General features: G+C 41.3%; 1 protein-coding gene across 1 annotated transcript in view; it reads right to left on the bottom strand.

Moving 5' to 3' along the window:
- The window catches only part of Nup205 (nucleoporin 205), a 67,696-nt gene extending 47,245 nt beyond the window's left edge, over positions 1 to 20,451 (bottom strand). Inside the window, exons 1-12 of the mRNA XM_028768385.1 lie at positions 20,412 to 20,451; positions 15,010 to 15,152; positions 12,893 to 13,064; positions 10,569 to 10,713; positions 10,079 to 10,238; positions 9,337 to 9,565; positions 7,483 to 7,647; positions 5,978 to 6,153; positions 4,038 to 4,154; positions 3,716 to 3,853; positions 2,349 to 2,499; positions 1,262 to 1,467 (exon numbers count right to left, since the gene is read on the bottom strand). Of these exons, the coding sequence (XP_028624218.1) occupies positions 1,262 to 1,467; positions 2,349 to 2,499; positions 3,716 to 3,853; positions 4,038 to 4,154; positions 5,978 to 6,153; positions 7,483 to 7,647; positions 9,337 to 9,565; positions 10,079 to 10,238; positions 10,569 to 10,713; positions 12,893 to 13,064; positions 15,010 to 15,152; positions 20,412 to 20,439 (1,830 nt within the window). The 5' untranslated portion in view covers positions 20,440 to 20,451. The remainder of the gene's footprint in view (positions 1 to 1,261; positions 1,468 to 2,348; positions 2,500 to 3,715; positions 3,854 to 4,037; positions 4,155 to 5,977; positions 6,154 to 7,482; positions 7,648 to 9,336; positions 9,566 to 10,078; positions 10,239 to 10,568; positions 10,714 to 12,892; positions 13,065 to 15,009; positions 15,153 to 20,411) is intronic.
- Positions 20,452 to 25,058: the final 4,607 nt, after the last annotated feature.

Below are 25,058 nucleotides of genomic sequence, written 5' to 3'. Positions count from 1 at the left end.
TGTATGCTGTATACATTTAGTATATACCACGACAAACAAGAATCTACCTTTTAGCTGGAAGCCTACTGGTAGATGAAATCAGATCACTAGTTTGGTCATGAAAACAACGTAAGTTAAATTTCTAAGAATTTCTTTGACAGACCCAGAAACAGAAATACTACTACAAACAGATAAATGGTCTACTAGAGTGACAAAAATCAAAGCCACTGCTCAGTCCTTTCTAGAACATACTATTAGTACACTAAAATATATCTAATTCATGAATGCGTCAAAAAATCACTTTTTAAGGAGCTGGAGAGATGGCTCAGCAGTTAAGAACACTGACTGTTCTTCCAGAAGTCTGGCTCACAGCCACCTTTAATGGGATTTGATGCCCTCTTCTGGTGTGTCTGAAGGCAGCAACAGTGGATTCACGCATATAAAAAAAATCTTTAAAAAAAAACTTATTTAAAAAAAATAACTTTTCAGAAATATTTTATCAAGGATTACTTTATTTTATTTCAGTAAGACATAGTAAGTTTGGTATTTTTACAGCATAGTAACATCAAACATGGGGGCTGGAGAGATGGCTCAGTGGTTAAAAGCAGGAATGCTCTTCCAAAGGTCCTGAGTTCAATTCCCAGCAACCACATGGTGGCTCACAACCATCTGTAATGAGATCTGATGCCCTCTTCTGGTGTGTCTGAAGAGAATGACTGTGTAGCCACATACATTAAATAAATACAAAAATAATGATAACATCAAACATGATTAGAAAATTTTTAGAAAACACATTTCTATATTCTAGCCAAATGTCAACCTGAGCAGTTCATTTCATTTTAGAACCAACTTGGAGTTCCATGCTGTGAAAAGTATATGCTGAAGACAGGACTGATTTGGTAGAAGCAGCTAAAATGATTCAGTAACTTCCTTTTCAATGAAAACTACTTTCCTTCTGCACACAGACAGACCGACATGTGTGTGCCTCAGCATCTCTGCCCGCTACTTTCTAGAAGAATGTACACACAACTGACCCTTTCTTTCCTCACCTCTACTTTTTAACATGTTCTGGCTATAATTTTCAAATTAAGAGTCTGTAATGAATGGAACTAGCATAAATTATGCCCTCTAAAGTCTAAAAACCAAGAGCACAGGGATAAACGCTATTTATGTACTAAATATATCACTCATAAACAAAAATCACTAAAAGAAAATGCTTGGCCATTTAGGATGTCACCGTGCTACAGCATAAGCCAGCGTCTTCTGTGGATGGGCCACCTACCCACGTAATGATAGTAGACGTCAGTTGGAGAAAAGCAATCAGTCCGTCTTGCTCCTTCTGGGTGATGCCACGGGAAGGAAGGTGACGGTACTGGACACTGTCTGCACTTGGCAGGTCCTTTCGGAGATGCTCATGGTAAAGCAATAAGGAGTGAAAGAAATGCTCCCAGGAAACAGGACTGCCACCTGCTCCCTGAATGTTTTCAACTGAAAAGAAAAGCAACACAGTTTTCTTTCAAAAACTGCCTATTTAGGGCTCAAAGGTAGAATCCTGCCTACCACCTGAGGACCAATCATTAGCCTTACAACAAAAGGTCTGGTTGTTTGCTTGGAGTCTAAGAATAATTTAATTTATATCATTTGTTGGTCTTTGTCTTAGCAGACAGTCAATCTGTCCTAAATGAGCAGTGCTGTTTTGTCTAGGTAAGAAGATCTGTTTTAGTCATGGCTCCTTTAACCTGTTACCATGAGTGTATTAAAACTTAGCTTCTTCAAACCTCATTTTCTTCACATATAAGAGCAAAAATAAAAACGTGTAGCCAAAACAGCAGATATTTCATTTCTTTTCCCTTTTGGCAGTGTATCTGACTTAACCAGACCTGAGTCTGAAAATTAGTAATGAGAAATCAAGTGTTTATGAGGATAAATTACAGAAATCAGTTAGCTATGCAAGATGGCTTATACCTGCAACTCTAGTCCCGAGGATGAAGCAGGAGGACAAGAACACCCTGGGCTTTAGAGTGAGTTCTAAGACACCTTAAGCTACATAGAAAGACATCATCCCAAACTAAGTAAAGCAGAACAAAGTCAAACTTCCACTGCAGAAGTACGCCTGGTCTTATGTAGCACACGTGCTCTTGAAAAATTATGCTTTAGACTTGTTACACTTAACGACATTTAACAAAGGTAAGTGGCAAAATCCCCCGACCTCTGAGACCAAAATCAAAGCATTACCATATATAAAAATCGCCAGTGTAACTCTTTCCCTCAGGTGTTATAAATGCAATTTGTACCTACGGTAGAATCTACTCAGCCATATACTGTATGCAATAGTGTAAAAATAAATTTAACAAGCAGACTTCCCTTACCATGACTACTACCATTGACTTTGAGCAGGCTAAAACAGTAATGGGCACACTGAGGCCCATTGGCCAAGCCCTGGAGCATTTTTAAATAAGGAATATAAATAGTTGGCGGCAACAGGTCACCCATTTGTCTAACAAACTTTGACAAGACAACCTGAAATTAAGAAAAAAAAAAGTTTATAGAAAACAACTTTAAGGCATCATGGACTCACATTCACAATCACCACCGTAAATGACACATGTAAGACATATCATATTTTTAAAGACTTATTTTTATTTTAGTACACATGTATGTCTATGTTTACATGTGTGTACAGGTGCCTAGAAGACAGAAGAGTCATAGGATCTCTGTAAGCCATCTGACATGGGTGCTGGGAACTGAACTCTGGTCCTCTTGAAGAGCAGCAAGCATTTTTAACTGCCAAGTCATTGCCAACCACCAACTACTCCTACTTTTTAACTATATAAAACTAAAAATGAAATATGTTTACAGACATCTGGAAATTATTGTATACTGTTGTTAGGTATAAAATAGCTTTACAATAATACTGTAGGAAAAATACCCTTATTTCTAAGAAAAATATTTACCCACTGAAGGATAAAATGTTCTGCTGCACATTGCTTACTTTAAAACATCCCTGAAGATTAAAGTCTAGTAGTTACAGAACTGTATCAACTTGCAATATGGAATCAGGGCACTGGAAATCCATTATAATCATTCTATCTTCCATATTAGCCTTTGAAAAGCTTTAATATACCCTTCTCAAATATATTTTTCTACATAGGGAAAAAGCCAAAATAATAAATGTAAGAAATAGAGTAAAAATAAAAGAGAGGTATCGATTGTAGACTCCAGGGCAGAATGAATTTACAGCATGCAAACTTCTAACACTGAAAAGCCAGAATGATGAATGCTGACATGACAATCCTTTTTATTTACATTGTACATTACAGAGAATACGGGACAGAAAAGGGTGCTTGTCTACACATATGGAGATTGCCAGGCACCATGACATCAATCATGACCTCCAAGTCTTCTTTAGTGCTGAAACCTCATCTTCCCCAGCTTGGTCAGCATTCTGTATACTGGTTATTGTCACACCTACAGAGGGTGACTATACCAAAAATAAAAGCTCAAGAAAGAAACAGATAATAAGGCTAGGAGCATTTCTGTCTCTAACCATTTGTCAGATGTCTAGTATGTAATAAAGGACTGACTATATAAAATTCAAAATGACCTGAATTTAAATGATGGATTCAAATTTTCTTAAATAAAAGAAAAAAAGTAATAATTTCTAAATAATGTATTGTCTGTGTTCAAAGCTCAATGATCAAGTCAGAGAATAAACATAAAAAGCTGAACACCTCACCTGGCGCTGAGGAGGGCGCTGATGAGCAACTCCCAGGTACGAGCCCATGACCGTGGGGGTCTGCAGAGGCTCTGAAGGACACCAGTATTCTAGAGCAAGCTCCAAATGAAAAGGGTTTTTTTTATATAGTTCACCAATCTGCAGATAATAAGCAAAAACTATGAAGAAACATTACAGAAATAAAAAAGTACATTAGTATTGAAGTCTCTTACTAAAAATGTTCCAAGACTCAAGAAAAATGGAACAGAGAAGAGATTAAAAAAATTAAAAAAGCCAACAGCAACAGCAACAACAACAAAACCTCTCCAAAAGAATGACTTACCAGGAGCATTAAGTGTTCCAGGTCCCTTCTAAGTGAGATGGGGGGTTCGTTACCCATCTGTATACTCATGTGAATCATTCGAGCATCTTCATCTGCCCGATTCTTCAGCTGCTTCACCTATTACATGTATTAAACAAGGCTTAATGTAATTTTCTTATCCATCGGTTAATAACAAAATCAAGAAATTAAGTAATTAAAAGTAACTCTATAAGAAACTTACTTAAATACTTTTACATTTTAGCAACATGAAAAATACACTAGGAATTTCACTAAAATACTAAGACTATAATATCTTAAGGATCAGAGAGAGCCAGGAAGATGGTTCAACAGGTAAAGATGCCTGCACCAAGCCAGGCATCCACAGTATGGTGGAAAGAACCAACTCCTATAGGCTGTCCTGATTTCCACTGAATCCTGCCTAGAATGATATGCTCATGTCTGTATACATACATACACAACAAAGGAGGGAGGGAGGGAGGGAGGGAGGGAGGGAAGGAGGAAGGAAGGGAAGAAGGAAGGGAAGGAAGGGAGGAAAGGGAGGAAGGGACGGCAGAACTTTCCATTTTATGGAAGAAGAGATCAATTAGTTTCTCAACAGAAGCATTACTAACATTTGGGGCAGGCCATCTCTACTTACAGATTATCCTAAATTCTGCATAAAACGTCACATCCCTGGAACTACTAAGAACATAATACAGTGATATAACAAGTAAACCGCATTGTCCGGCATGCTGTGAAGAACATTATACCCAAGCTAAGAATCCTTGTCTTCTAACATTTGTGTGAACTCAATGCTAATGAAACAAGTAATTACTTTATTCTGAGAAAAAGGAAAAAAAAAAAAAACATTTATAGCTGGAAGTTTCAATACTCCTTATTCAACAAAATACTCAATACTCAAAACGACTCAATATTCAACAACAACAACAACAACAACAAAAAGTACAGAAAGCTGGTAAAGAGATGGAAAGGCTTGGACAATACAATCAAACAATTTCAGTTAATTACTCATGGAACAATCCACATAACAGTAGCAGAATACAACATATTCCTTTCCATTTTCACAGATTTCTTACCAAAACAGACTGACAGTGGGTACTTTAAAGCAAACCTCAACATAAAAGCAACCTGGTTAAAGTATGTTCTCTGACTACCAAGAAACTAGTAAAAGAAATAACTAGTAAGTTTCTAAGCATTTATAAATCAAACACCTCTATATATGCCAGTGACCAAAGTCATCTCAAGGAAAATGACAAAATATATTAAATTGCACAAAAAATGAAAATACATAGCATTAAATACTTAAGCATACATAAAAAGTTTTAAACCAACAATCTAGAAAACCAAAATGAAGGACCTGGGGTGTAGCTCAGTGAGAAAGCAATTGCCTTATTGTGAGCTGTCTCACCCCTTGCACTACCAAAAAAACAATCAGGGGAGGAGTGTGCAAGATGGCTCAGTGTGTTTGCTGCAAAGCCTGACGACCTGAGTCTGAGCTGCAGAGCCACATGGTGGAGAGAAAACAACCATAGGTTGTTCTCTGACTTCCACAAGAAAGCACCCACAATATATAAAAAATAAATGAGTGTCACTAAAATAAAAAAGGAAAGAAAACAGACATGGAACACACGGACAAGATGGAACACCCGGACATAAGAGCCAAGAATATTAGCATCACATCTGCAGCACTAGGCACAGGAAATTAACAGTAATCATCCACCCACAGAGGCACTTTCAGTAACCCACTGCTTTTAGAAAAGCGTTCAGTATCCAATGTTTCTTCTGAAAAACATCCTTCCAGTTAATAAGGCTTCTATTATTTCACTTTTCCATCCAGACTGTACTTGAAATACATATACTGACTTTATTAGTTGCCAAACAGAGCTAGTTAAAACTGTTTTAACTATTCTACAAAGCTCTTCCCACACTGTTATACTTACTTTCATTGGCATAAATGCAAGGAAGTCTGTAATAAGATTGTGGATTCTGCGAATGTAAAACTCTTCCTGACAGAAGTTTTCGGCCAGCACGACAGACTCACTGAGGAACAGGAAGACATTATCAGCGATGGCGAGCTCTGCGATTGCTTCATCTGCTTCCGTGAACTCAGCCAGGGCTACAAAGATTCAGAACACAGAAAAGCAAAATGAGAAAAGTCTTTAACTCAGGTTGTATCTCATGACAGAATGTTAGTGGAGCATACTTCAGACATTTTTCCAGCCCCTAACAGGTCTCGGCACAAAATGAGATTATACCTAATTCTAATTGATTCACGAACTCCAAAGAACTACTAAAAGAGTACATTTGAAATACAAATGTGGCTGGGTCTGGTGATGTACGCCTTCAGTCCCAGCGCTCAGGAAGCAGAGGCTGGTGGACCTCTGAGTTTGAGGCCAGCCAGGTCTTCTTAGCAAGCTGCAGGCCAGCCAGAACTACATAGTGGACCTTATCTCAAAGAAAGCAAAACAAAACAAAAAAACTTGAGTGACTTGCTAATTAATGTAATGTTAACAACGGTATAGTCAGAGGGCTCTTATGCAAACATAACGTGTAAAGACAATGTAGGAACTTTAATTCCAGACATTTCCAGAAAGATTTTCTTCTTGTGGTTTTTTTTGAGGCAGGGTCTCTACCGTGTAGCCCTGGCTAGCCTGGAATTCACTTCATAGATTAGGTTGGTCTTCAACTCAGAGACCCTCTAGCCTCTGCCTCTCAAATATTAGGAGTAAAGGTGTGAGGCATCCTGCCCCACTTTTGAGAGAGGTTTACCTGAGGAACGACTCACCTATTCTGTTTCTTTTTTATGGTGCTGATGATTGACCTTAGAGCCTTCTGAATATATGCTAGGGGAGGGGAAGTAACCTATGAGGTTCTCTTCTGAGACAACAAAAATGTGCATCTCAGTTCTACTTTACAAAGTTATGAGGGCTTTTACTGTTGTTGTTTTTGAGACAGTCTCTCTATGCGGCCTTGGCTGTCCTGGAACTCTATGTAGACTAGGCAGGCCCCAAACTAGAGATCCACTTACTGTACTGGAATGAAAAGTGCTAACACAAGCCATTCTTTCTGGCTTACAAATTTTTATCAACTTATAATTTTTCATGCTCATATTTACACTTTCTCTTTCTGATTTAAAATCCGATATTTGAAAATAAACACATTTGGGGCTGGAGAGATGGCTCAGTGGTTAAGAGGCCTGGGTGTTCCTCCAAAAAACTTAGGTTCCATTTCCAGCATTCACATGATACCTAGAAACCATTCCTAACTCCAGGACATTTTTGGATCTCAGGTAACATTAGACACACATGTGGAATACAGACATATATGCAGGTAAAACATTCACACATAAAATAAATCATCTAAAAAATTTTAAAGGAAGAAAATAAATACACTGCTAGGTATAGTGGTACAGCCAGTTCGTTATCTCAAACTTTCCTTACATTACCTGTTACATCAGGTAGCTGGGAGATTCCCCTCAACGCCAGTGCCCAGGCAAGTCTAACAGTGGCCTGCAGCCCAGGAAGCTTCCAAGGCTGTGAGTCCTGGAGACGAGAGTGAATTGTTGCAATGTACTGTCTCTCTGTCAACAGTGGAAGGTGGTGAATCATATCTGAAAACACAAAATTAGATCACTTCACCAAAAAAAGAGCAGAAATAAATTCTCGCTTCTGTCACACATGGACATCTAAAACACTTAGCATTTTCAAAAGAAATAATGACTAACTAACATCACTATTTGATATAACAAAAATCTATATTACTGTTAAGTATTATATGCATAAAAATTGAAAAAGACAACCCTAAATTTTAGTTAACAACTTTTAGTAAGTTTCATAGACAGCAGAAATTTAAAAAAAAAAAAAGAAGCACTCACTGTTTTTTCTATATAGGAATCCTAAAATAAATGCTCTCTAAAGATAAAATGAATCATCAACTTCTCATACACACACACACACAACAACCTACATCAAAAAGGAAATAAAGAAATTTCACAAGTTTTAAAGATGTGACTAAGGAACACAACAGGTAGCTGCAGTCAAGTCAGGCATGTGCACTCATGAACACATTGTTCTCTCTCCTGTAAAACCGTCATTTCAAATCTCAAAAGAAACTAACTGCACAGGATCAAAGCTAAGCATGGTGCTACACATCTTTAATCCCAGCACTCGGGGAGCAGAGGCAGGTAGATCTCCATGAGATCGAGGCCAGCCTGATCAACATAGTAAGTTCTAGGACAGCTAGGACTAAACAGAAAAACTCTGTTTCAAAAAACAAAAACAAAAAACATTAAGGCTAATTTGCTGTCGTTGCTATTTGGAAGCAAACTCAGGGCCTCAGGTATGGTAAGCAATTCCTCAATTACAGAGTTTTGACCTCAGTCTTAAATTACAACACACATTTAAAATGTTTCAAACTTGCCTGAATTGTACAGACAGAAACAAAGAAGAAAATATGTATTTTGGAAGTTAAAAATTGTCCTTCTTAAATGTTCCCTCATAATTTAAAGTTTTATTTTTGAAAATAAATGTACTGGTGGTTGTGTTAGCACATGCTGGGTATGTTACCATATGCCTATAATCCCAGCACTCAGAAGACTAGAACAGGTAGACCAAGAGTTTGAGGCCAGACCAGCAAAATGGCTCAGGCTCAGTGGGTAACAGTGCTTGCTGCCAAACCTGGCAACCTAAGTTTACCTAAGTCATAGAGCCGAAGGAAACAACTGATCTTGAAAGCTATCTTCTAATACAGACACACACACACACACACAAATAAATGTAACTAAAAAAAAAATATTAGTTTGAGGCCAACCTAGACCACACAGTGAGGCTCTGAGAAAAAAAAAATAGCATTAAAAAACACAAATGTTGGAGCTGGAGAGATGGCTCAGTTGTTCAGAGCATTGGCTACTCTTCCAGAGGTCCTGAGTTCAATTCCCAGCAACTACATGGTAGCTCACAACCATCTGTAATGGGATCCAATGCCCTCTTCTGGTGTGTCTGACGACAGTGACAGTGTACTCATCCAGATAAAATTTAAAAAATTATACACACACACACACATACATAAAAATAAAAATATGTATGGGTTGGAGAGATGGTTCAGCAGCTAAGAGCACTAGCTGCTCTTACAGAAGACCTGGGTTCAATTCCCAGCATTTACATGGCAGCTCTCACCTGTCTGTAATGTCAGTTCCAGGGTGTCTGATACCCTCACACAGACATACACACATGCTAAACACAAATGTGCATAGAATAAAAATAAGAAATTTTTTAAAAAGATAAAATGTAAAATTCAATACCATCTCGTTCCTCTGTGCTTTGTTCTATAAAGCTGGTATCAAAACAGTATAGAAGAGCCATAAGGAGAGCCAGATTTACTGCATCCAAGGAGCCGTTGGCCTCAACTGTCACTCTTTCCAAGTGTCCAATAAGTAGGAGGGTGTCATCTTTGGCTAACGGTGACTGGCAAGCCCAGGCAAAAAGGCTTTCAGCCAGAGACTGCCTGCACTCCTTGATGAGATCAGAAACCTACAAGTAACAACACGATTGTAACATAAGTTATAGCAAGGTCTGATATTATGAAATATAGTGTCTTCCATAAAGACTAACAAAATTAACTCATCTGAATCCACCTGTGCTCCTAAAATTGCTGGAATTCTGAACAAATTCTAGAGTTTAGTCCTTAGAAACTATCCTGACCAATTGCTTGAACAACTCATTTAAGAACTAGACAGGGCATAAACAGAGGCACAGCAACTGGAAAAAATAACAGGCAAATCCCATGAGCAGAGTAGTCTACACATTTGAAATCCAGTATTTCCACAGGGGTGGTTGCTCATGTTTTTAATCCCAGAGGCAGTGAATCGCCTCTGGGTTGGAGGCTAGCCTAGTTTACATAGTAAGTTCTGGACCAGTCAACTACTACATAGTGAGACCCTGTGAAACAGTATTTTCATCCACCTAAGTGAAATGAATTTTTGTTACAACTTCTGTTCCAGATCTGACAAAGACACCCATGAGTTCATCTCATAGAACCCTTGCCTCTTTGCGGTGTTTCTCACTGCCCAAACCTCTGTCTCTCTGGAGTTTCTCAAACTCATTGTTCACATCAATCTGTGACACCAAAGTAAGGACTTTGTAAGTCAATCCTTGCTCCATCAGCTCATCTGTAAAGCGTGTTGTCATGGAAACCAGCTCTGGACTGCAAGGAAAAGAAATAAACAAAGCTTTAGTGAATAAAGATACTGGTTTGACAACAGCCTATTACTACAAACAACCAGGCTGAATTATAATCTTGTCTTTTTTACCCTTTCTAAACCACTGGAGTTAAACAAATCTCTGTACTTTTTCATTTATTTGCAAATGAGTCAGGTTTAAACTAACGTATTACTCTGGAAAGAGTAGTCCAGTATATTATTGACCTGAGCTTACACTTTACTGAACAGTATACACTAAGGAAAAACTGTTATTTCCAAAATTCAAATTCAAGTAATTTTACATTAACCCTGTAAGTCCCCAAAGGCAAACAGACCTGAGTTCTAATGTCCATGTCTTCCCGCGTCTGGACTGGATCAGGGTTCTGAGAGAATTTGCAATGCACCGCTTTCCATCCCAGTATAAAAGGACAGCTACCAAACCTCTGGTGAGGCCAGGGAAGTGTGGCTGCTGATGCTCTCCTAGAAAAAGAATTGACTATTTAGTAATAAAGCTCAAATGTGTTTGAAATGTATGCCAAAATGTGTTCAAATAAGAAGGTCTCAACGTTAAGGGGACCCTACGGATCTCAACTCCCTGCATCACTCCTGCCTGGCACAGCAGACTCAAACACCCATGAACCATACGCCAAGATGAACCCTATCAATCAGAACAAACAGCCCAGTCATGAGGTGGTAGTGCACGCCTTTAATCCCAGCACCCAGGAGGCAGTGGGAGGTGGATCTCTGAGGTCAAGGCCAGCTTGGTCTACAGAGTGAGTACCAGGACAGGACAGGGGAGGGGTACACACAGAAACCATGTCTCAAACAAACAAAAAAAGAACAAGAAATTCATCACTTTCCCAACTCAATTTCATTTCTTCTCTGATTTCCCATATTGGGCCCACTCATATCTCCACTCATGTGAACTCTTGCAAATGCCTGCAAGCTTCCTCCTTTTAGGGTCATGGTCACTCTCTTCTACTCCACACTGCCTCCTGTCAAAATCATTCCCATGTATTTCTTAAATCACCAGACTGTGTTCCTTTAACTAAATGAGGCTTCACTCATCTTCATTTTACAGCAGTCTTCCCACAGTAGCTAGAGTATGGTAAATACAGAGGACATGTTTGTTAAATCAAAGTTCTGGGCTGGAAACAGCTCAGTGGTACAGTGCTTGTCTACCAAGCACAAGGTCCAAGTTCTAGCTCTAGCACTGCCAGAATAATAAAAAAAAAAAAATCTGAATTAAATTTAAATCTCAAGTTAGCACCCCGTCACGTAAGAGTAAACTACCTTCCTCATCTTCAATAACTGAGTTTCTTTGGTCAAAAAGGATTTTGGTAGTTACATGGTATATTTAAAGAAACTAAACCACCGTTCAACTAAGATGTATGTATTTTCTTCACATGGCTCCTTTGTGATTATTAATGAACTGCTTCTATTATGAAAATACTGATCTCTATGCAGCAGCCACAAACTGACTTCTAAGTCACTTGGGGTTACATGTTTGTTTTATTCCTTCAGTAATATCAAAAATACTATTGGAATCAGTTCCTACACTCTCCCTTATCCACCATGCCCAGTCACAGCAATCTTCTCTCCTTTAAACATGCATTTACTCAGACCTGAAGAACATGCTTCTTGTGCCTCTATCAGCCTTTCCCAAGAAGTCTGGGCAGCTAGCATCTAAACAATTCAGGTCTACATCAAATGTCCTTACCTCGGAAAGGCTTTGACTAAGCCCACTAATCAGAACTACCTTAATCAGCCCTGATGTCTCTCTACCTTGATGTGCAGTTTATTTTCTTCCTGGTATTAATTATTATTAAAATTATCTAATTTTTCACCTAGTCATTCATCACCTAACTCACTTACTCCAGAAGACACTCCAAAACAACAACAACAACAAAACAAAACAGAACAAAAAAAACAGTAGACCTTGGCTTCCTACCCATTGCACAACAGTACCTGCCTTGAGCCGTGCATTCTAGGGATACATCTTCATCTTTGGTGGTATATTACTACACCAAGGCCCACCTTAAGACAATTCATCAACAACTGGAACTACTTAAGTTTGCCCTTTAGTACAAGACAAACTAAATATTTTGAATTGTTCTGCCAAATAAATGACATCTTTAAAAACAATCTGTTATGGAGTTAGACAGATGGCTCAGCAGTTAAGAGTACTTCCCAGCACCCACAAAGTGGCTCATAATCACCTGTCACTCCAGTTCCGGAATATCCAATACCCTCTTCTGACCACCCACAGCTCCAAAATGAATCTGGTGCCCATACATGTACTCATGCACACACATATGCATAAAATAAATAAATAAATAAATAAACAAACAAACATTTTAAACCCATTTATTACCCAAACAATAAAAAGTCCAAGTCAGGGGGCTGGAGAGATGGCTCAGAGGTTAAGAGCACTGACTGCTCATCCAGAGGTCCTGAGTTCAACTCCCAGAAACCACATGGTGGCTCACAACCATCCGTAATGGGATCCAAAGCCCTCTTCTGGTGTGTCTGAGGACAGCAATGCATACTAGTATACATGAAATAAATAAATCTTTAGAAGAAAAAAAAGTCCAAGTCAGGGGTTCTTGGCTTCCTGACTCTGAGTACACACCACACTCTCAGCTAAACATCAACTTACCAGCAAGGAGAAGCTCAACAGCTGACAATTCCCCAATATCAAAAAGGTCACTGATGATAAATGCTTCTCTAATGAGCTCCTCAGGAAGAAGCCTGGTTCCTTGTTGCCCCTGGATGGCGACACCCTCTGAACTGGCTTTCTGAATCTTCTCATGCTGTTGAACATTTTTTGGCTAGAATGATAAAATGATAATCAATGAATCAAAAATTGTGCTCCTAGCAGAAATCAGTTCACAGCAGTGCAGCCTGGTTTGGCATGGCAGCGCATGCCCCTAGTCCTATATTTGGAGGCCAGGCAAGTAGAGTTATGGCCAGCCTGCATGCGAACAAAAACAACAAAACTTGGTAGCATGAAAACTGAAGAGTTTCTTACCCAGCTATTGAGAGCTAGAGGATATAAGGCAACACTTGGCACCATCTTGAACTTTTTAATCCAGTACTACCTTCTCAAAGCTATCTGCTAAACTCTATAAAACCCAGGAAAACTATAAACAACTACTATTCTGTCCTCCACATATCTAAGTGACTGTTTCAGCTACATACCAACAATTCAAATGGACATAGGAACTGTATTAAGTAACAATCAATACAACTACTTTGTAGAGTGACTCACAGATTAGTAACATATGATTTTATGTCCTACAAAACTCTTTTTGTGTGTGTGGTGGTAAGGATGTAAACCACAAATGGACATACACTAGGCCAGTGCTCTACTACTAAGCCACCTCATTAGGCCGCTTAAAGATTCCTTGATTCAACTATTTAACACAGAGAAATCTCTGATAGATAGCAACCTGTCAAAGTTCAGATCCTGAAGAACTCCCTGGATCATTTAGTCCAAGTCCTGTATAATACATCAATGTACACTAAGTAACTGAGCTCTGAGATCATACAACCTTCTGCAGGGAGAGCTAAGACAGGAGTTTCAGCTCAGCTGGTTCCCAGCTCCAAGCCAGAGCTCCTTCTACTAAAGAAATCACAAGAAAGAGCAGGCCCACATCTCCACTACTCAAGATCATAGGTTCAAGACTGGCCTGCGCAAGTTGGAAAGACTGTTTCAAAAATAAAAAGACTTAAAATTAAAGTACAGCTCAATGATAGAGCACCTGCATATTATACACAAGGTCATAAGATTTCATCTCTAGAAACACACACATACACACACACACACACACACACACACACACACACACACACAGCAAAATGCCAAATGATAAAGGTTTGAAAAGGAAACAACTGTGAGATGGAAATGACTTCTTATATGTGTAATCCCAGCCAGAGGCTGAGGCAGGATAATAAAAGCCAACCTAAGCTAAGTGAGTTCCAGGCCAGCCTTAGGTACAGAGAGAGATGAGTGAGATGGTACCTCAAAAACAAACAAACAAAACAAAACAAACAAAACAAAACAAAACCTCTCAGGAAATTGCCCAAGAACAAGGGAAGGAGTCTCCACATTCAAATCCTCCACTGTAGTCCCTTCTACTGAGAAGGTTTTAAGGTACAGTGATGAATAATTAGTTTAACAGTTTACACTGCACTACAGAGACTGCAAATGGACAAGTGTGTCTTGAAAATAAGTAACCAGTGAAGGTTATGTGTTCTGTCAATTACAGGCCAGAAATTTTAAGGCAAGTAGCATTTGTGGGATGAACTGCATTTCCTAAATCATATTCAGATACTACGCTTACCGCTTAGCTGCAGATAAATTCAACAGTAAGTTCTATGAAAAATAAAGACAATAGATTGCTTGGGGGAGGGACATTTTTAAAAACTTGAATTACTAGTGTAGTTCAAGCCACATGTTTACACAGAGAGCTCACTTGTCCTTTACTCTTTAAGAAGACAAACAAAACAAGGTTGGAGTTGGCAAGTAAGCCTCCTACCACCTTGCCTGAGAGCCCAAGTTCGAGCCCTGGCTCCCACACAATGGAGGAGAGAGAACTGACTCCTGCGCGTTGTGGTCTTACCTCCACATGTGCACCATGGCATGCTCACGCCCCCCACGGAACTCATTAACAAGGAAAGAAATAAACAGATCTAAAAAGCCTACCATTCTCCAGATTTATTTAAAAACAAACAAACAAACAAATCTAAGAAGCAAAGAAGAATATTTCCTACTGGGTTTTTAAACAGTGAGATGAAGTCGGGTTTGTGTTTCTTCAAAATCATGTCAAGAAGGTGGACAGCTTCAGGCTGTCTTCTCCAAAGAGCACTTCCGACTGTCTGCCAAATGTCTTTGTAGGGTCCCCATAGGCTGGCAGCTTGAAAGAAAAAAGAAGACCAGTGTGAGATTATGTGCCATCCACATATTAGCCACACTCACATCTACTTTCTAGTAATTGATTACCAACGGAGCACTAATGTCCACTTCTAATATAAAATTCACACTCACCAGACAAAAACAAAACAGTAAGAGTTATTAGAATTCTTTGGCAACAATATGCTTTCTAACAACATAAAAAACAAACAATCCCAAACTAAAGAGTACTGCCAGCTGAACCTGGTTTGACCACTTCATAACCTAGGTAAGCTTCAGAGAGAAATCCCTTTCTCCTTTAGTTCCCCTTCACATAATCCAGGAGGCCAGAGAATGGTGGCACACCTCTTTAATCCCAGCACCTGAGGTGTACAGGCAGGCTGAGCTCTACAAACTCAAGGCCAGCCTAGTCTGCATAGCTAGTTCCAGGCCAGCAAAGACTGAATACTGAGCCTCGACTCAAAACAAAAGGAAAAAGACAACCTACAGGACTAAAGAGCTAGCTCGGTGATTTCCAACGTTGCTCCTGTACAGGAGTTCAGTTCCCAGCACCCACAGGGTGACTCACAACCATCCTTAACCTCTTCTGACCTCCAAGGGTTCCTCATGCATTCGGTACACAGGCAACACAAGAGCATTACCTACTTCTAATGCTTACAGTTCTTGGTATTTCCTTCTTTCAGTTTTTTTTGTTTTGTTTCTTGAGATAGTTTCTATAGCCCAGGCTAGTCTGAAACCCGCCTCATGCTCCCAAGTGCCAGAATTACAGGCCTGTGCACCCACTCAGCAGTTTACAAGTTTACGAGTTTTTAAAAGAAAATAAGTAAAACATACAGCATTATACCTCCCCATATCACAGACACTCAACAAAGGTGCATTTCCTTCTCCCCTTAATACTCTTGTGAAAAGCAGACTTTGTGAAAATGTTTTGTTTATCTAGGAAACTGAAAGACATATTTGTTTTGGCTGGGACACTGGCTATTTTTTTAAAAAGCAAAGCAACATTTACGGACTTTTATGATCCTTCCTAAGCTTTTGCTGTGCAGCTTAGCATGGCCCAGATTTACAGGTATGGGTGGTACCTTACAAAACCTGGTCACTCTATCTTCCTCTGTTCTGCAAATCCAAAATCACAAACAGCTGAAACACTCAGAGCTGTAGATCTGAGTGTGACCAGTCCATTCCCTAACCAGTGGGTTATATCACCTCTATACATAATACTTTGCAAGTTAATGTGTCTCAGAAGATGAACTAGGGATGTCAAAATATCTAAGTAGCTGGGCAGTGGTGGGGCGCACGCCTTTAATCCCAGCACTTGGGAGGCAGAGGCAGGCAGATTTCTGAGTTCGAGGCCAGCCTGGTCTACAGAGTGAGTTCCAGGACAGCCAGGACTACACAGAGAAACCCTGTCTCGAAAAACAAAAAACAAAATAAAAACAAAACAAAACAAAAAAAGGTTGATCTAAGTAAGCCTGCTTGAACCCATTGAGACAGTTTATTTAAAACTCAGTGAGACTAAACCACAGGCAATAAAACAAACAAGTCAGGTCTTGTAAGTGTTGACAAGTGGGGCTATGGGTGACACTCAATGGCAAAGTACATGCTTAGCATGTGTGGGGCCTTGGAGTCAACCCAATTCACACACATAAACACAATTAAGTTTAGGAAACTAATAGAACATATGAACGTGAGAGCCTCGGGCCACAAGCATATCTTGGCAGTGGAAGGCATGATTATCCAGCGAAAGGCCCTTGGCTCAATTTTCAGGACCGGAAAGCGCTGTGTCAGGTCTTCTGTGTGAGGATTCGAGAGAAGGAAGTCAGCACATCTCAATCATCCAACTCCCTGCTGTGCTTCTCCTACTTCAATCCCATATTTCCCAATCTCTGGCTAAAAAATATAGCTTCTTGTCACCCAGATGTGGTGGCTGACAAATACTTATAATAAACCCCCAGCTACTTGGTCAGCTGAGGCAAGAGATCTTGAGGCCCTGAGTGAGATATGCCTGGACAACACAGTAATATTCCATCTCAAAACTAACTGTAAGGCTTCATGTGAATTTCTACAGTGAAGACCCTGCTGACGAAGTGACTCGAGTACCCATGCACACATACTGCTGCTACCATCAATATATGAGCACGCTGTTTGCCTACGTATCTTTCCCGAATTTGAATAAAGAAGTCAATTAACAGGTCCTAATGACAACTAGATACACTGGCAAAAGTCACTTCTGAGCCTGCCAAAATGGCGTCCTGTCTCTTGATTCTGGTAACTTCCCTCAGGATTGTTTTCTCGGCCCTCTCTCTGTGAAGGTAAAGGACAGCACAGGTCTGAGCTTTGGATTACAGCACAGATTAAAAAGTTTGAGCAGCAACATGAGGTTCAAAGTTTCAGACTCTAGATCAGGGTTGCTCAACCAGGAACCCCATGAAAAAACACACACACATATACACACAGAGACACAGACACACACTCTACCAGCTATGAGTGATGTTCAACCTATCGTCTGTGACCCCAAAACAAAACCAACAAAAGCAAATACAGACAGACAACTACATGGTGAGCAACGGTACCGTACTGTATGTGCACTGGTGCAGGAGCGCTGGGAAGCCAAGTTACCAGGCAGGTAAGGCAGTAAGGAAAGCTAAACTAAGGTCAGGACAGTAGACTAGAAGGAGAGGCCTGGAGGAGTAGAAAGAAATGAGAACTGGCAACTGAGTGGGCACAGGATACAAAAGGGAGTCTCAAAACTGGAGCTCACTGTAGAACTCCGAGCCCTGGATCAATCCCTGACGTGGGGAACAAGGAAAACTAGAAACAGCCTTATCCCGGAGATTTCAGAAATCTTATAAAGGGCTAAAACACAAACCAACCAGTCATGAAAGCACAAACATATCTGCAATCCCAATCCTCAGAAGGCTGAGGCAAGTAAAAATTTGAAGACAAAGTAGGCCAGAACGTTAGACCTAGTCTCTCCCTCTCCCGCCATCCCCAAACCCCCCACTATGCACACAAGTTAACTCTCTACCCTAAGGTACTCAGTATAGACTAGGGGGAGAAGAGACAGATGAGAAGTTAAAAGTACTTAAGGCTCCTCCAAAGGAGCTAAGTCTAGCTCCAGCATCCATCCAGACAGTCCACAGGACAGTCTCTAATTCCAGCTCCAGGGAATGCAAAGCTCTCTCTGGTTTCCATGGGCACCTGCACTCCTGTGAGTGTGCTCTCTCCCCTGCCCCCCCCCCTCCCCCCCCCCCCACATACACACAGAATTGAAAAGGGTAAATATTCTAAAAAGATTTCTGAAGATCTAATAACTGTCTTTGTATTACACATGATTGGTATATAAGCTCAGTAAATTACATAGACAAGTTCTATGTTCTTCCTCTTAATAAGTCAGTCAATAAGAAATTAAAAATATGTGCACACAAATCACATGCGTTCATCTACAAAGTTTAAGTACACAAGAGTCATCTACAGTTTCCCAACTTTAGTAATTATCCATTTACTAGTAACAAATGAAAGGTAATACATCTTTTTCAAAACCTCTATTATGTATTTTTTTTTACATTTTATTTATGTAATATGAGTGCTCTGCTGCATATACATCCACCTGACAGAAGAGGGCATCAGATCTCCCTAAAGATGGTTGTCAGCCACCATGTGGTTGCTGGGAATTGAACTCAGGACCTCTGGAAGAGCAACCAGTGCTCTTAACCACTAAGTCATCCCACCCGCCCCTCTAGCATGTATTTTAACTAACCTTGAGAAACACATTCATTTCCTTTAATGTTTTGGGATACTTCCTGCATATCACATTTAACCATTCATCATGTATGGACAGACACTGCTAAGTTCAGTTTAATAAGGCAACAAACCCAATTGCCTAAGTGGTCTGAAGGAAGAGTAATCAGGTCAAGAGGATACATACTAAGGGTATTTGACCTAGCCAGAGAGGTCAGGGCAGAAAAAGATTTAGCCTGGCCAGGCTGTGGTGGCACACGCCTTTAATCCCAGCACTTGGGAAGCAGAGGCAGGCGGATTTCTGAGTTCGAGGCCGGCCTGGTCTACAGAGTGAGTTCCAGGACAGCCAGGGCTACACAGAGAAACCCTGTCTCGAAAAACCAAAAAAAAAAAAACAAACACCCAGCATTAACTGTTTAATTTTGAAGAAATTGATTAACTACTGGAAGTCCTTGCTTCCAAATTAAATCGGAGATATTTAATTGCACTACTCCAAATATATAAATGAAATACACACACCAGGTACAAAGGAATTAACTGATATAAAGCAAGTCTAATACTTGTTCCAGTGAGCAGACGTAGTGTGTTGTCAATAAACAGAAATTTTCATTTCTTCAGAACAATTTACCATACCACTTCTGAGATGGTTTAATGTAAACAACTCAGACTTAGGCAATTTTCAAAAATCACTGGTAAACTGGCAAGAACCAGTACCAAAACACAGTTTTAAAACAAAACAGTCCGTAAACATTTGCTATGTTGCCTCTTAATGGTACTCATGAGGCGAGTGTCTAAATCCGAGTTCAGGAATGCCACATCTCATACAAACTGTTTGACATCTAAGTTCTCCCAATAACGACCGGCACTGTGTTCCAGGAACCATGACAAGTCAAAACCCATCCACTTCTTCAAGCATTTCTGGGTGTTCCAATCACCAAAGATGACGACCCCCAGCTTTTCCACAGCGCTGTCACTATCTGGCATGGCTGTGACAAAGGTGCAGGCCGGCCCACACCCCCAGAAGAGTCGGGAAGCATGTGCTGAGCCCGTGGCACCGCCTCGCCGGGCACCTTCCGTAAGGTCCTCGCGGCTGGCAAGACCTCTTCACCCTTTGCCCCAAGACGGGCCCACGGCCCGCTTTGAGCCCAGCTTCCTTCCAGCCTCGGCGGGGCCTCACAGCCCGAGACTGGAGCCGTACCTTGGCGTAAGCTGGCCTGCCTACACCTGAAGGATACTCCGGGGACGAAGTCGCTTCCGGACCGCGCGCCTGGCTGCCCCGGACCCCGCCGCTCCGCCTCCCCTTCAAACACCCGTTTCCAAGGCAAAGCTGTAGCCGCGCCGCGCGCCATTCAAACCGAGGCGGCGGCGCGGGGCTGCGGGCCGGAACGTGGCCAAAGCAGGCCCTGCGCACAAACTCGAGCCCGCACTACGAACGGCCTGACTACACGAGCGCTCCCCACAAACCGGCCCCGCCCCACCCCTGTGGGTCCCCGTGGGTCCCTCACACCCCGACCGCGCTTACCCGAATTTACCGCCAACGGCGCCGCCATCTTGGAGGAGGACTGAGGGAGCTCTCCTGCCGCAGGGAGGACCCCGGGCCGGAGGGCCTGCCCGCGTCGACGCCTGAACACAAAGGCTCCCCGAGAGCCTCCGAGAACCCCACGCGAGGCTCGAGCAGGTGTACACAAGGCTCCCCACACTGATCTGGCCTACCGCCATCGATTCTAACTGCGACCATTACCGTTAAAATAAGGCGAGGGCAACCGGTTCGGAGACTGGTCGTGCAGTGCATCATGGGACCCGTAGTTTATTTCTAGTGAGCCATGAAGTTGACTTGTATGAAAAAAAAAAAACCCGTAAATCAGTAAAATAGAAAAAAATTCGCGTTACCTTCATTTCAAGTAAAATTTCATTTGAATAGGTCCCTTACCTTGAGAGAGTAGAGTGAAGTGAGTAAGTGATTAGGGAATTTCTATTTAGTAAGTATATTCTGTATACATAATCACATTGTATTATGAAAATTTCAAAAAAAAATTGTCTCAAAAAAAAAAAAGAAAAAGGAAAAAGAAAATTTCAGACAGCTACAAAATTTGAGTACGGTCTGCCTGACTTCAAAAGAGTCACCCATTTGCTTCCTCACCCCCAACAGGTTATTTTGAGTCAAATTCGACATAATTTTCATAAACACCAATTTTTTTTTCTACTTAAACAATCAAAATTACTAAACTCATTTGTTATATTTAAATTTGCTAGTTTATTGATTTTCACAAGTGTTTCCTTTTTACAGTATTGGGGATTGAACCCAGGGCCTGGCTCGTGTTAAGTATTAACCATTGAGCTGTATCTGAAGCCCCTTTTCAATTCTTTTTTATTATTTTATTAAATATGGTGTGGGCAGTGGTGGGGCATGCCTTTAATCCCAGCACTCAGGAGGCAGAGGCAGGAGCATCTCTATGAGTCTGAGACCATCCTGGTCTACAGAATGGGTGCAAGGAAAGCCAGAGCTACATATTGAGACGCCGTCTCAAGAAAAAAACAACTAAAACAAACAAACAAACAAACAAACAAATGAAAACTCTGGTTTTTACCTGAATGTTTGTGTATGTTTGAGTATGTATGTGCATGGTACCCTAAACGGTCAGGAGAGATCGTCCTGGAACTGGAGTTGGAATAGAAAGACATAAAGAACGAGAGGGGATGGGAAACTGGGCTTTCCTTGCAGGAAGGGAGTGGTCTAAGGAGCTGCTAAGCCTTAAGGACCCGGAGCCCTGAGACTCTAGCCCTGAGAGATGAAATACATTGCCAAAGACTATGGTTCCTGATGCCTAGGCCCTTGAGCTGTGATACTGAAACTACTTGCTGCTGCCTCCTGATCTGCTCAGTACTTCTGGAAGCCACAAACTACAATAGTCACTAAGCCACATAAACATAGTTTATATGGTGGCTAGTGTTAGTTGTTCACTTGACAGAATCTAGACTCACCTGTGAGACAGGCTTCTGAGAGTGCCTGTGGACAATTATTTTGATTATGTTTATTGAGGGAGGAAAAGCACCTCAATAAGGGTGGACCAGCCTCTGGCTGGGCTCCTTGGCTATATGAATGGAGAGGGAGCCGAGTAGTAGCATGCATGGATTCACCATTCTGTGCTTCCTGATGTGTCATAAGCTCCTTTTGTCTAGACAGAATAGGTTCTACCCTTGCTCTATGAGCTGTAGAGAATTCCTTCCCTCTTGAGTAACATTTGTCAGGGCATTTTAAAACAGCAACAGGAAAACAAACTAAGACAGAGAGGGTAACGGCCAGAGCAACAACCCTTGAGCAAGAAGAATACCATGACTAAGTCTCTAACGTCAAAAGTCTGGAGCAATAGCCCTCTACTTCCAGGGCTTGGAGCTATAAGCCTCTGGGTCTGTCACTCTAAATCCTAGGCGTTGGGTACTCAAGGGCTGCAGACTGCCATACTGAAAGGACGATTCCTTGCCCACTTGTGATTTCTATCTGGGGACACCAGGACTCCTGCCCAGGTGAAATACCATCTGCTGCCATAAAAATTGGGAAGTCAGAAACTCAGTCATTCTGAGTTTCCTTCAGTTGCCAACATTTGTTCATTTTACCTTATAAACATTCCTGGGGCTCTCCCTTCAGGCCCATTCTTCTCTGAAGGGCTCATCTTATACTTGATATTTTCCAACTGTCTTTGAAACGGCCTTTTTGATTTCCAACATGTCCACCCTCGCGGATTCTTTGAGTGGTTTTCAAATCCACGAGGATGTCATGTTTTGTCCTCATTAATATTCTATTACTTAATAGTGTCATTTGAAAACTGGCAAGTCCCTGGCAGGTCCTTCTTCAGCCTCCCACACTCTTTCTTTCTGTAGTGTCTTTCACTCTGATCGTTCTGGACTTTCATCTTCCCGTGAAAATAATATTTACCGAGTCATGTACCAAGGCCTTTGCACCTGTTCCCTACATCTGAATTGCCTCCCCACTTCCTTTCTATCTCTCTGAAAACCACCCACTAACCTATCCTCCAATCATGTCACTCCTCCAAGTCAAAGGGTCTGTGTCGGTGGAAACTGCATGGCAGCATCCTCAGATCCTCCACTGCCACAGCTGCCACAGCTGCAACAGCTGGCTCTGGGTCTTCTCTACTGAGATCCTCGTCGCCCTATTTTACCTATCTATATGATAGTCCTAAGTCCCATGACACTTGGCCTCACACTAAAACTATTTGCTTGGGCTGGAGAGATGGCTCAGTGGTTATGAGCATTGACTGCTCTGCCAAAGGTCCTGAGTTCAATTCCCATCAACCACATGGTGGTTCATAACCATCTATAATGGGATCTGATGCACTCTTATAGTGTGTGACTGAAGGCAGCTGTAGTGTACTCATATAAATAAAAAATAAATCTTTAAAAAAATAAAACTCCACTTATTGTAGTAAATGTGTATTAAAAGGCTCCCATGGAGACATATTTGCTCTGGAATACTGACAGTCTTGTGGTGGAGAAGGAAATATATTCCCCTGAGATCCTCTGCCACAGGGTCTGACAATCATAATGTAGCAAATGGGTCACATGAAAAGGGGCCTTTCCATAAGCTGAGGCCTTAGAACTCATCCTTAGGCCTTCAGTCCCGCTTGTTTCCAGTTCATCGTCTACATTGTAACCAGCCTCTTCCTAAAACTCTTTCCTCTTCTCCTTACTGCCATAGCCTCTTTCTCCCTGCATTGTTGATATGATCTCTGTAGAACATTCTCTTCTTTATCTGGTTACTCGGCTTTGGCCTTCAAGCTTCAACTTGAGTATTAACCTTCCCTCATTCTGTTCCTAGCACGGGCTGAGTTAAAATCCCTCTGTGCTCTGGTTATCCTAGGACTCACTATGTAAACAGGCTGGTCTTGAACTTACAGAGATACCCCTGCCTCTGTTTCTGAATGCTGGGATTAAAAGCATGCACCATCACACCCTGGTCTTGTTTAGATTTTAAATGTGTCCCAAACTTCATGTGTTGAAAACTTGTTCCCAGTGCAGTAGCATTCAAAAGTGGCCCTTTGAGAGGTGATTGAATAGTGAGGGCTCCGACTTCATGTGACCCACGGAAGAGGACCTGCTTGCTTATATTGCCAGAAAAGGAGCGGCAAGCATGGGCCATACAAATGTAATCTGCACCAGTCACAACACAGATAACTTCCTACCACAAGCCTTACATAATGACCAATCACAAGCCCTGAGTTTCATGACCCACAAGCTTTCTGTTGAGTCGGGAATGTCAGGAGTTTGCCTGCCTCCCCATGGTATCAGTAAAAATATTTACAGAGTGATCAGAGTCACTGAGAGTTCTAGGATGTCTGGAGAGAAGTCTCCCAAAGCCAGTATACTTTGCCTGGAGTGCACAGACTGCCTGAAGCACAATCCCTGCTTAGAAGCCTAGACTGTAGTGCTCCTTGCATCTGAAGGGGAGTTTCTTCACAGTGTCTATGAAGTCTTCAAACCAGCTAGAATGCTGTGATGATAGTCAAGCTGGTTGCAAAAACAAAGAGGGGCTGGTTTATAGCATCCTGTTTAAGGGAGACAGGTACTTAAACGTTCTCTAGGTCAGGAGCCATCGCCCACTGTGCTTGACCTGCTTATGAACTGCCGTGGGCTCTATTCCCAGCACCAACAAACAAAGCACAGATCTGTGGAAATGTATGGACTGTAACTCACACATCTCACCTTTGTACACTTACCTTTGAGTTTACAGAGTGTGCCTGTCTTAGTCTAAGTAAAAATTTCACAGCAGTGCCTGGAGAGAGGGTTTAGTGGTCAATAGCACTCACTGATCTTTCTTTTTTCTTGTTGTTGTTTTGTTTTTGTTTTTGTTTTTGTTTGTTTCTGTTTTTCGAGACAGGGTTTCTCTATGTAGTCCTGGCTGTTCTGGAACTCACTCTGTAGACCAGGCTGGCCTCGAACTCAGAAATCTGCCTGCCTCTGCCTCCCAAGTGCTGGGGTTAAAGGCGTGCGCCACCATTGCCCGGCCTCACTGATCTTTCTTGAGAATCAGAGTTTGGTTCCCAACAATAATATCAAGCCACTCACAACCACCTGTAGTTACAGTTTTAGGGGATCCAATGTAACTACAGTTTTAGGGGATCCAATGTAACTACAGTTTTAGGGGATCCAATGT

The sequence above is a fragment of the Grammomys surdaster genome, unplaced genomic scaffold, assembly GCF_004785775.1.
Source record: "Grammomys surdaster isolate TR1022 unplaced genomic scaffold, NIH_TR_1.0 186, whole genome shotgun sequence".
In the NCBI taxonomy this organism is placed as follows: domain Eukaryota; kingdom Metazoa; phylum Chordata; class Mammalia; order Rodentia; family Muridae; genus Grammomys; species Grammomys surdaster.
The sequence above is the reverse complement of the archived record's forward strand: the minus strand, read 5'-3'. Positions and strand labels throughout refer to the sequence as shown.